General features: G+C 36.2%; 1 protein-coding gene across 1 annotated transcript in view; it reads left to right on the forward strand.

Annotated features, from left to right (window-relative positions):
• The window catches only part of LOC111157541 (cryptochrome circadian clock 1), a 106,466-nt gene that overhangs the window by 55,220 nt on the left and 37,463 nt on the right, over positions 1-13,783 (forward strand). The window contains exon 2 of the mRNA XM_022519043.1: positions 10,913-11,021. Within this exon, the coding sequence (XP_022374751.1) occupies positions 10,913-11,021 (109 nt within the window). The remainder of the gene's footprint in view (positions 1-10,912; positions 11,022-13,783) is intronic.

Consider the following 13,783-nt stretch of genomic DNA (forward strand, 5'->3'; position numbering starts at 1 on the left):
CAGTGAGATCATATGATAATTGTCTTTGTCTCATTGGCTTATTTTGCTTAGCATAATACCTTCTAGTTCCGTCTACATCATTGCAAATGACAAGATTTCATTTTTTGATGGCTGCATAATATTCCTCTGTCTGTGTGTGTGTGTACACACACACACACACACACACACACACACACACACACACCCCACATCTTCTTTATCCATTCATCTGTTGATGGACATCTAGGCCTTTTCCATAGTTTGGCTGTTGTGGACATTGCTGCTATAAACATTTGGGAGCAAGTGCCCCTTTGGATCACCACATTTATATCTTTAGGGTAAATACCTAGTAGTGCAATTGCTGGGTCATAGGGTAGCTCTATTTTCAACTTTTTGAGGAACCTCCATACTGTTTTCCAGAGTGGTTGCACCAGCTTGCATTCCCACTAGCAGTGTTGGGGTTGGGGTTCCCCTTTCTCCACATCCTCACCAATGTCTGTTGTTTTCTGACTTGTTAATTTTAGCCATTCTGACAGATGTGAGGATGTATCTCATTGTGGTTTTGATTTGTATTTCCCTGATGCCAAGTGGTATCGAGCACTTTTTCATGTGTCTGTTGGCCATTTGGATGTCTTCTTTAGAGAAATGTCTGTTCATGTCTTCTGCACATTTCTTGATTGGATTATTTGTTCTTTGGGTGTTGAGTTTGATAAGTTTTTTTTTCTTTTTAAGATTTGCATTTGTTTGAGAGAGAGATAGTGAGAGAGAGCACATGAGTGGGGAGGAGAGGGAGAAGCAGACTCCTGCCAAGCAGGGAACCTGATGCTGGACTCTATCCCAGGCCCCTGAGATCATGACCTGAGCTGAAGGCAGAGGTTTTAACCCACTGAGCCACACAGGTGCCCCCTGATAAGTTCTTTATAGATTTTGGATACTATCCCTTTATCTGATATGTCATTTGCAAGTATCTTCTCCCATTCTGTTGGTTATCTTTTGGTTTTGTTGACTGTTTCCTTTGCTGTACAGAAGCTTTTTATCTTGATGAATTCCTAATAGTTCATTTTTGCTTTTGTTTCTCTTGCTTTTGGAGAGGTGTAGTAAGAAGTTGCTGCCTCCAAGGTCGAAGAGGTTGCTGCCAGTATTCTCAAGGATTTTGATGAATCCCTGTCTCACATTTAGGTCTTTCATCCATTTTGAGTCTACTTTTGTGTATGGTGTAAGGAAATGGTCCAGTTTCATTCTTTTGCATGTGACTGTCCAGTTTTCCCAAAACCATTTATTGAAGAGACTGTCGTTTTTCCATTGGCTATTCTTTCCTGCTTCATCTTACACCCTATCTTATAAGCATTAACTAACCTCCAGACTTCATTCAGATATCCACTAATTTTTCTTTTCTGTTACAGGATCCCATCCAGATTACCAAATTGCATTTGTCTCCTTAGTCTCCTCTGTCAAATTTTCCTTGTTTTTAATGGCCTTTTTGATTTTGAGTATGTTTATGTATTTTGTAGACTGGCCCTCAATTTAGGTTTGATGTTTTTCTCATGATTAGACTGGGATATAGGTTTTGTGAAAAATCCATAGTGGTAAAATGTTGTTCTCATCACATCATGTCAGGATGTACGGGATATCAACATGTTGTGATGTTTATGTGGTTAAGGTGGTGTTTGCTGGGTTTCTCCAGTGTAAAGTTACTATTTTATCCCTTTCCATTCAGGAAGAGAGATTTTATTTTCTTTCAATCCAGACTGAGTAAAGACAGGAAAGTTTCCTTGTTGCTCTATGCTGTGACTTGAGATTTAAGCCTTATTTATATATGAACTGTGGGTGGAACTTTCTGAAGCCCAGGCTTTATAGTAAGGGCCTATTATTAGTTTCCTCATTTTGGATGGACCTTGGGCAGCTTTATCTCCTGTCCTCCTCAGCGTGGATTAAACTCAAGGCTTCCAGTGCTCTATAGAAATCCTCAAGGCTAAAGCAGACCTTAGTAACCTGCTTACCCTCTTATGATTCCTAACTTTTGGGGAAGTCCAGTGAATTATGTTTAAAAGTTTTCTTTTGTTGTAGCTGTTAGTTTGTTGTTAGGTATTTCTGTTAGGGTAGTTTACTCGAGTGTACTGTCAGCAAAAGAAGTTGGTAGGTTTCCTTGATATTGATTATGAACATATTTTGAAATGTTAACACTGGGTTGAGGGGATAAACATCTTGGTATTAGGGAGTATGATACTTGTAGTCATTTTCCCAGCATCTCCCCCCCGCCACAGACACATACATACAGTTCTTAAGAATTCCTTGATTTGAAGATACTGTTTTCTCTACTTTGATTGTCCTTTTCTATATTATCAACAACCTGTTGATTCCAAACTCTGCTCAAATGTTTTCTTACTCATGCCCTCTCATCCCTCTTATGTCCCCTTTTCCCTGCTCCCGCCCACAGAGTTAGATTTCTAATGTGCTGCCATAATACACCATTAAGAAATTCACCATGTGGTACATATATACCAATGTTTGGTTTATGTATTATGGTAGATGTTATTCTATTTACCATTCTTTGGTGTCTCTTCCTGCAAGAAGTTTATTTTGTACTTTCAGCTTTCTTGAAGTCTGGCTTGGCCATGTGACCTGCTTTGACCAATTAAATGTGAGAGAAATGCCTTGATCTGCAATCGATGTATAGCATGAGTGAGAAATAAACTTTACTTTTTTTAAAGATATATTTATTTGTTTGACACAAAGAGAGAGATTGAGTGCACAAGCAGAGGGAGAAGCAGGCAGCCCAACGTGGGACTCAATCCCAGAACCCTGGGATCATGACCTGAGCTGAAGGCACATGCTTAACCAGCTGAGCTACCCAGGTGTCCCATATTACATATGCTTGTTCATCATCTTGAAGACAAAAAAAAAAACTCTTTTCTGGCCATCTTTTTTTCTTTTTTTTTAAGGTTTTTATTTATTTATTTATTTGACAGAGATTGGGATCACAAGTAGGCAGAGAGACTGACAGGCAGAGGGAGAGGGGGAAGCAGGCTCCCTGCTGAGCAGAAAGCCTGATGTAGGGCTTGATCCCAGGACCCCGGACCATGACCTGAGCCTAAGGCAGAGGCTTAACCCACTGGGCCACCCAGGCGCCCGTGGCCATCTTTTTTATGTCTTTAAAACTGTCAGACTAGTTACCCTAAAACATTTTAGATTATTATATACCCTGTAGGAAAGTAGCATTATATAGTACAAAGAACATGGGTTTAGAGTCAGACATATTCAAATTAAAATTTTTATTGTTTAGCTGAGTTACTTCAGAATATGTCCTTAATGAGTTTTAGATTCATCATTTTTTAAATGAGATAGCTTATTGTAAAGTTATTGGAAATATATGTAAAGTACCTAGTACAGACATTCAGAGAATGTTCATTCCGTTGACTATTGACTCAAGTCTTAAAAATCCCTTTCTACTAGTTAAGGAATCAATCCCATTTGCAGTTGTACCAAAATCAATAAGATACCTAGGAATAAAGCTAACCAAAGAGGCAAAAAACCTATACTCTGAAAACTACAAAACACTAATGAAAGAAATTGAAGATGACACAAAGGAATGGAAAGACATTCTATGCTCATGGAATGGAAGAACAAATATTATTAAAATATCTACAGTACCAAAGCAATAATGCAATCCCTATCAAAATACCAACAGCATTTTTCACAGAGCTAGAACAAACAATCCTAAAATTTGTGTGGAAACACAAAAGACCCTGAATAGCCAAAGCAACCTTGAAAAAGAAAAACAAAGCCAGAGACATCACAGTGCTGGAATTCAAGTTATATTACAAAGCTGTAGTAATTAAAACAGTATGGTACTGGCATAAAAATAGATACGTAGATCAGTGGAAGAGATAGAAAATTCAGAAATGAACATTTACTCTTTGACAGCAGGAAAGAATATCCAACAGGAAAAAGACCATCTCTTCAACAAATGGTGTTGGGAAAACTGGGCAGCAACATGCAAAAGAATGAAACTGGAACACTTTCTTATACAATACACAAAAATAAATTCAAAATGGATTAAAGACCTAAATGTGATACCTGAAACCATAACAGTCCTAGAGGAGCATATGCAGTATCAACCTCTTTAATATTGGCTATAGCAACTTTCTAGATATGTCTCCTGAGGCAAAGGAAATAGAAGCAAAAAATAAACAATTGGGACTTTATCAAAATAAAAAGCTTCTGCAAAGCAAACAGTCAACAAAATAAAAAATCACCTTGTGGAATGGGAGAAGATAATGGTAAATGACATATCAGATAAAGGATTGGTATACAAAATACAGAAAGAACTTATAAAACTCAACACCCAAAACCAAATAATCCAGTTAAAAATGGGTAGAAGACACGAACAGAAATTTTTCCAAAGACAACATCCAGATGGCCAACAGACACATGAGAAGATGTTCAGTATCACTCATCATCAGGGAACTGCAAATCAAAACTATAAGGAGATACCCCCTCACATCTGTCAGAATGGCTAAAGTCAAAACCACAGGAAACAGCAAGTATTGATGGGGAGGTGGAGAAAAGGGAACCCTCTGGCACTCTTAGTGGAAATGCAAACTGGTGCAGCCATTGTGAAAAATAGTACTACCTCAAAATTAAAACTAGAACTACCCTACAATTCAGCAATTGCACTACTAGGTATTTATCCAGAGAATACAAAAATACTGATTTGAAGGGATACATGCACTTAGATGTTTATAGCAGCATTATCTATATTAGCCAAATTTAGAAGCAGCCCAAGTGCCCATTGACTGATGAATAGATAAAGAAGTGGTATACACACATGTGCATACATGTATGCACAGACAATGAAATATTACTCAGCCTTAAAAAGAACGAAATTTTGCCATTTGCAAGAGCATGGATGGAGTGAAAGTATTACGCTAAGTGAAATAGAGAAAGACAAATACCATATGATTTCACTCATATGTGCAATTGAAGAAACAAAGCAAAGAAGCAAAGGGAGGGAAGAGAGAGGCAAACCCAGAAACTTTTTTTTTTTAAAAGAAACAATTCTTAACTATAGAGAATAAACTGTTACCAGAAGTAGGGGGGTAAGGGGGGATGGGTTAAATAGGTGATACCGATTAAGGAGTGCACTTGCGATAAGCACTGGATGTTGTATGGAAGTGTTGAGTCACTATATTGTACACCTGAAACTAATATTACACTGTATGTTAACTAAGAATTTAAATAAAAACTTGAAAGAAATCCCTTTCTCTTGCCTTCATGAATTTATTTATTTGGTTGTTTGTTAGATAAATATTTTTTGAACTTCTGCTATATGTTATGCATTGTCTAGGCACTGGAAAGTGGTAAACAAGATCTAGTCCATCTTTTTTTTTGTCAGAGAGAGAGAGAGAAGAGCATGTGCATAAGCAGAGGGAATGACAGGCAGAGGGAGAGAGATGTAGTCCCAGTCTTTAAGGAGGTTATAGTCTAAGGGCCAGTAATTCTCCCTCCCTATCTCCAGCTATTAAAATCATACTAATATTGGAAGGCTTCTCCTCTACAATCAGCATCTTTGAAATTTTTGCCTAAATTTTTCCCCATCTCAAAAAGAGAAATCCAGAAATGATTTCTCCCTCTTGATTTTTTAAAGCTATATTAACGTTATCGATACAGATCTCTTACCATATATGTTGCATTCTACCTGGCAGGTTCTGTTATAGTCTCATACATCATGTATATTTTTAAATTTCTTTTCTAGATTTTCAGCTCCTTGCGTATTGGACACTCCTATTACTTTATCTCTCAAATCAGTGAAATTATGTGAATAATGAATAATATCACTCCTTAGAGGTGTTTTGGGAATTTGTGGGTACATTTTTGCTTATCACAACGATTAGAGGGCACTAGTGGAATTAGTGAAGAGAGGCTAAGAATGAAAGACTTGTAATGCTCAGGATAGTCTCTCAGGATAAATTGTTGTCTTGAGTCCCAGTAACTTTCAGATATTCTACCAGATGTTTCATGTAAGTGAAAAACTTCCAATTCTCTGAATCTGGAGCCTAAATCCATTTTTATATATAAATGCTAGGTATTTCTTATGAAATATATATGTATATTCTTATGAAAGATATATACTGAGTTTTCCTATAATATATTTATCACCTTTGTAAATCAAGGAAAAATTGTACTTTGTTTTGTCCAGAATTTTACTAAGTCTTGCTCAACATTACAGAAAGTAATGTCACCAAAGGCAGTACCACTCGTGGTGTTTGAGTCACCATTAATACAAATATGTCAGTCTGTTTTTGTAGCTATTGAATTTTTTTTTGAAAAGGTTTTATTTATTTGATAGACAAGGGATCACAAGTAGGCAGGGAAGCAGGCAGAGAGAGAGAAGGAAGCAGGGTCCCCACTGAGCAGAGAGCCCAATGCGGGGCTCGATCCCAGGACCCCCCGGGATCATGACCCGAGCCAAAGGCAGAGGCCCCAACCCACTGAGCCACTCAGGTGCCCCTGTAGCTATTGAATTTTTAAAACGATTCTGGATGTAGATGTAGGCATCGAATTAATTCACTGTTTTGTCATTCTCAGATATTTACATTTGGAAATACATGTCATTTCTTTTTAAAATAAAAATGACCTTCCTTTCATTTCTGCCATATATTACAGTAAAGCATTATATTAATGCTTTAAATTTGTACACATAAATATGCTACTTTATCTATAAATTTCTTTTTTAAATTTTTATTTACATTTCAGAATTTAGAAGAGGGCACTGCAAAATATTTATTAAAAAAAGCAACATTGTTGGGCACCTGGATAGCTCAGATGGTTAAGTGTCATGATCCCAGGGTCCTGGAATCAGGTCATGATCCCAGGGACCTGGAATCAAGCCCTGCATCGGGCTCTCTGTTTCTCTCTTTCCCTCTGTCTCCCCAGGCCTGTGCTCGCTCGCTCTCTCTCTCACTCGCTCTTGCTCACCCTCTTTCTCAAATAAATAAAAATCTTTTTTTAAAAAAAGCATTGTGTCATGTTATACATTCACTGATTTATGACCATTAGAGCTTGGTAAAGTAAATTTACTTTAAAAATATACATTTAATCTTTATTGAACATTAAACTATTCTCTCTTTCTCTCTTTTTTTCAAGATTTTATGTATTTGAGAGAGAGAGAGCATGAGCAGGAAGGATGGGCAGAGGGAGAGGGAGGGCAGAGCCCAGTGACATTGGGCTCCTTTCCAGGACCCCAGGGTCATGACCTGAGCCATCTGAAGGGAGACGCTTAACCAAATGAGCCACCCACGCACCCCTAAACTGTTCTCTTTAGAGAAAATGTGTATCACAAAATAGTCTGACAATTAGAATAATGATTAAGTTAGATGAAAACACCAAAAATTTGTTACAAACTAGAAAAAAGTATATGCAGACTTTATTCAATTTATAGAGAGACAAAGTGCTATTTATATTCTTTTTTTAAATTTTATTTTTTATAAACATATATTTTTATCCCCAGGGGTACAGGTCTGTGAATCGCCAGGTTTACACACTTCACAGCACTCACCATAGCACATACCCTCCCCAATGTCCATAATCCCACCCCCCTCTCCCAATCCCCCTTCCCCCATCAACCTCTATTTATAATTTTAAAATTTTCTAATAAAATGCCATAGACTTGGGTTAATGACTAACATTCTTTACATACTTTCTTTATTATAATTAATATGTCCAGAACTTTAATTTTTAAAATTTGACTCTTGTTTCATGCAGAGGACAAAAGATTTTTTTACATGTGTTTTTAATTATTTTAATTTGTAGTCTTTAAATTAGTTCTTCAGGATCAGCAATGAATTTTTTTTAAGAGTTTATTTATTTATTTGACAGAGATCACAAGTAGGCAGAGAGGCAGGCGGGGGAGGGGGGGAAGCAGGTTCCCCGCTGAGCAGAGAGCCCGATGTGGGGCTTGATCCCACCAGGACCCTGGGATCATGACCTGAGCCGAAGGCAGAGGCTTTAACCCGGCTTTAACTGAGCCACCCAAGGCGCCCCAGCAGTGAATCGTTTTGATTTAGGTATTCTAAGTGTATTTTTCATCTTTGAGCATATGGTAAGATATATTTTATAAACTAAAGTGCAGAACCAGATGGTTTTATTCTGGAATGATACGTGTTAATTTGTATGCCTTGTTTTCAACAACTGTGGGATTGTGTTTTATCTCATCATTGCCTTTTTTAGACTATTTTATAGACAGAACTAGAAATTCTGGTTATATAAAGCTATTCTAGCACAGGCTAGAAAGTAGGTCATTGTGACGGGGAGTATACCAAACCGCCCACTGGTTGCTATAGTAATGACCTACTTTAAGAAACTATTTCTGTTGATTCATGTTGAAATCATCTGTTGGAAATGGTATAAGGAAACTCAATGCATGTAATTTTTTTCTAATAACAATAAGTTAGTTATCTCTGGAGGTTTTTTTTTAAGTCTTTAATATGTTTAAAGTGAAGAAGTATATTTTCTTACTTAGTACCCTTTCTATTTATTCTGAAGTGATGCAATTAGTAATTCAATTAAATAACAGGAGAACTGTGCTTCTACACAGGTAATACAATTATGCAAAGAGATGTGGTGAGTTTTACTACTGTGTGGCCTTTAAAAAGTAACCTGTTGCATGTAGTTAATAGTATTATTAACTGAGCCTCCAAATGGGTATAGTAGTATGCCATATTAAGAGAAGATCTGAAAATATGTTTTTGTTAAAAATGTATTCTCCGGGGCTGCTTGGGTGGATTATCCTTCCAGGACATTTTAGTTTTATACTGTTTAAATTTAAGAAAACTTAGAGTTGCTAGTTCATTAAACCTCTTAATTTTTTTTTTTTAAGATTTTATTTATTTATCTGACAGAGATCACAAGTAGTCAGAGAGGCAGGCAGAGAGAGAGAGGGGTAAACAGGCTCCCTGCCGAGCAGAGAGCCCGATGCGGGGCTCGATCCCAGGACCCCGGGACCATGACCTGAGCCGAAGGCAGAGGCCCTAACCCACTGAGCCACCCAGGCGCCCCTAACCTCTTAATTTTTTATTTGACTACTACAGTGTCTAAAAACTCTTGCCAAGCAAATACATAAAACTAGATGTTTCCTAATAAACATTTATCACCATCAATATGATGAATTCTTCATAGTTATGGATAATTTTGTAAAATTCAAGTACTTTTGTATTGGTATAACAACATCAACAATCCCCCCCCCACCCCCTGCCCAAAGTATTTGCATGTTTGTAGTGATAGGTTGGGGTAGGGGTCAATGTTAGGGTGGTGGCTCCAAACCCAAGCAGAATAGTAATGAGGTGAAATATAAATGTGAAAATAGAAAGGTTTGTTTTCCTATTTGTTTAAAGACAATTGTGCACCTTCCTAAAGGTGATACAATGGGGGATGCCTGGGTGGTTCCTTTGGTTAAGTGTCTTGTCTTCAGTTCGGGTCATGATCCCGGGGTCTTGGGATTGAGTTCTGCATTGGGCTCCTTGCTTACTGCCTACTTCTCCCTTTGCCTGCTGCTTGTGCTCTCACTCTCTGTCCCTCTGGCAAATAAAGAAATAGAATCTTTAAAAAAATAAATAAATAAATAAAGGTGATATAGTGGGAGTCCTTCTGAGTCCCCACACCCATAGAGATGATGACTCCTAAATGGAAAGAATATCAAACTTGACTAGGTATACTCATGTCAGTAATAACTACAACTTTAAAAATTAACAAAACTTTCTTGATGAAATGATGGGATCAGAATAAGAAAATGATCTGAACTGAATAGCCTCCTAGAATAATGGTGTCTGGTAGAACTTTCTGCAGCAATATGCTGTCCAGTGTGGTAACTAATAGGCACACATGTGGCTGTTGAGAGGCCTTGAAATACAGCAAGTGTGACTGAGAAACTGAATTGTTAATTTTGGCTATATGTGCATAGTGGCTACCATATTGGACAGTGCATTTCTGACTCCTCACAAGGAAACACAATCACTATTCTCAGAGAACTCATGACTTGTGGAAAAGGCAGACAAATATTTAACCTTAAGATCAGATACATAAAAGAAGCAGAGTAAAGAGGAAATAAGATCTCTCCAGCTGAAGGGAAGGGAATCTAGATGAAATGTTAGAGAAATTAACATGAGGCAGATAGTGAGGTTGGATTTTCTAGGGATGACCTCTCTTTTAGAAATGCTCTTGGAGACTGCTCCATTTCTTCACAATAAAAGATGGCACAGTGAGCAGTCTTCTGGTACTGCCTCAGAATTTCCCAACATAACTATCATGGGTAAGCCTTCTTAGTACTTATTTCATTGAGAAAAGTCCACCTGTCTCATGAAATATTTTTTTAATTAACCTGACATTCTCTGCACTCATAGTTATGCCACATAATTTCATGTCTATTTATTATCAGTTTCCTTAATTAGATAAGAAACTTGAAAATGGGCATGTTTTCTCTCATAGATGATTATAGTATCCTTCAGTACTCAAATTCTTAAATTATTCACTTGCTCAGAGTGATTAAATAGGATATTTCCATTATTTTATTAGAAAAATGTTCTAGATTTTTCAAGGAGGTTTTTCTATTTGAACTTGAGTTCATTTCATCAATGAAATCAATTCATTTAATTTATATAATTTTGATGCTTACAAATTAAACATTGGTATTCACTATTAATTAATGGAAGTTAGTGATTTAATTTAGAAATTTCATTAAAATACTGAGAAACTTCTTTGTAATTAAAAAATGGTAAGTATGACTTCTGGAAAGAGTAATTTACAGACCAGTTAGAAATAAGATAATAGGTAATAAAATTATGGGGCTGGCATGTCAATTTTTACAATGACATGATTTAGTAATACTTTGTATCTTCTAAACATACATGTTTAAAAATTTTAATATTTTTCTCTGTAGATTTTTGCTTCAGTGTCTTGAAGACCTTGATGCCAATCTGCGAAAATTAAACTCTCGTTTGTTTGTGATTCGTGGACAGCCAGCAGATGTGTTTCCCAGACTTTTTAAGGTAATCTGAAGAATCTTTGTTAAAATAATAATCTTTTTTCAGAGAAGACACATATTTGCTGAGTAAGGTATTTAAGGTAATTTAAAGCATGTGAAATACAAGTATTTTTAAATAAAAATTTCGTTTTTTTAATTTAATAAAAGTTCTACATGGTAGAATCAGGACTGCAAAAAAAGTAGTTTGCAATGAAAACTTAAATCTTTCTTCTGCCTTAAATTGCTAGTTTCCCCCCCAGAAGCAACAACTACTACCTGTTTCTTGTATATGCATTACAAATATTTTTTGCATTAGTAAGAATATATATGTGCATGTATCTATATGTATGTATTTAACACATTATATATAATATAGTATATATATATATATAATACCTGTAGATCCATCTATATATATAAATTTGCATTTTTGTGTATGTTACCATCCCCCCTTTTAATAATAAAGGTAAGTGCACTATATTCTACACCATCTGTGTCGTGCTTTAGTCACATGGCCATGTATTTTAGAGGTTGTTTCCTACTGCTCCCTCAGTCTTTTAAATGGCTTCGTAGTATTCCATTGTGTAGGTATGCTATGATTTCTTTAACAAGCTTTTTACTGAACATTTGGTCATTTTCCACAGGCCTTTGCTAATACAGATAATGCTGTCAGTGAACATCCCTGTCCAAATACAAATATCTTTGCTCAGATGTGCTAGTACATTTTTTTAAAATAAATCTTTAATTTTTTTAAGATTTTATTTATTTATTTGACAGAGAGAGATCACAAGTAGGCAGAGAGGCAGGCAGAGAGAGAGGAGGAAGCAGGCTCCCCGCGGAGCAGAGAGCCCGATGCGGGGCTCGATCCCAGGACCCTGGGATCATGACCTGAGCCAAAGGCAGAGGCTTTAACCCACTGAGCCACCCAGGTGCCCCATGCTAGTACATTTTTGGGATAATTCTTAGAAGAGGACTTTTTGGATCCAAGGTCTATAATGAACAACAAGCTACTAATAATACAAAACTGTAGTTTTGTGGGTTGTTGTTTTTTTTTAACTTGGTAGAATCTTAAATCTCCTAATCTTATGTCTCCCTTCTTTTTTTCCCAATTGAAAAAAATTAGTCCTGGAGAGGTTAAAAGAGTTGACTAAGGTCATATAGCTAGCACATGGAAGTGCTCACACCAGAAGCTGATTCCTGGTTTTGTCTTTTTTATTCATCCCTTTCTCTTTCCTACTGTTAGAATTCCTAATGTATATCTGCTTTTTTTTTTTTTTTTTTGCAGCTATTTGATTCATCAAATTTTTTTTGATAGTAATATTCCTATTTCTAATGCAGAAATAGTTCCTTTCCTTGAATGAAAATGTTCCTAGTGCAGGGAGTCAAATAACACTACCTAATCTTTTTCACTGGTATTAATGTTCAGGATTTCGCTAATGCAACAGTTTTGGCTAGTGAAGATATACTTTATTAAAGTATGTTTTACTACTATGGCTACTTAGAGTCAGAATTTAACTTTAGGTGCATGTAAGAATTCTGAGTAGAAAGCACATCAGAAACAATGGTGTAATAGTTTATCAATAACTCATGAGTGTAAAAGTGTATGTATCTCTGAGTCCATGTGGTATAAGTAAAATGAAGCCTAAGAGGACTTTAGTTGCTTTAAAATAACAAAACTTAAACAACAACTGTTTTAAGAATATGGAGAAAAAGGAACCCTCTTACACTGTTGGGAATGCAAACTGGTGCAGCCAGCTATGGTAAACTATATGGAAATTCCTCAAAAGTAAAACTAGAACTATCCTATAATCCATTAATTGCACTACTGGGTATTTACACAAAAAAATATAAAAACACTAATTCAAAGGCATATATGCACCCCTACATATATAGCAGCATTTTTTACAATAGCCGAAGTATGGAAGAGCCTAAGTGTCCATTGATAGATGAATGGATGAAGAAGTTGTGGTGTCTATATACAGTGGAATATTATTCAGTCATAAAAAAGAATGAAATTTTGCCATTTCCAACAACAGGGATGGAGCTGGTGAGTATAATGCTAATAAGCGAAGCAAGTGAAAGAGAGACAAACACCAAATGATGTCATTCATATGTGGAATTTACGAAACAAAATAAATGAGCAAAGGAAAAAAGAGAAAGAGAGGGATCAAAAACAGACTCTTAACTATAGAGAACAAACATATGGTTACCAGAGGAGGGCTGGGGTAAGGGCATGGGTGAAATAAGTGATGGGGATTAAGGAGTGCCCTTGTGATGAGCACTGGTGATGTTTAGAATTGTTGAATCACTATATTGTACTCCTGAAACTAATGTAACAGTGTATGTTAACTGTAATGGAATTACGACAAAAATACAATCACAAAACTTGTATTTACTTGTTTTAAAAAAAATTATTTTAAGTCAGCAAATCTTTTATGTTCTTTGTTTTGAGCTTTCTTTTACCTAAATTAACATTATTGGATTAAACTACCTTCTGCATTTAGGTGCTGTCCCAGTCTTTCTCAGTTGGGCAGAGAAGCAGTGATTTCCACCTGGGCCATAAAATACAGATGCATGTAACACATAAAGCACATTAAGTGCTTACCATTTTATTCTGATTTTTCCTTGGGCTACGTACTGTGTAAAATACCACTTATGAAAACTTCCTTTCAGATTCTATACTATGTCTAGAGCCACGGGGGGAATTAATTCCTTTTTTTATTACATTGGTGTTTTTATTTGTACTTTTTGTCAAGAGATGCTATATGCATGTGTTTAAAAAAAAGC

This window comes from Enhydra lutris, unplaced genomic scaffold (genome assembly GCF_002288905.1).
Source record: "Enhydra lutris kenyoni isolate GAN:26980312 unplaced genomic scaffold, ASM228890v2 scaffoldscaffold55, whole genome shotgun sequence".
NCBI classification, from domain to species: Eukaryota; Metazoa; Chordata; class Mammalia; order Carnivora; family Mustelidae; genus Enhydra; species Enhydra lutris.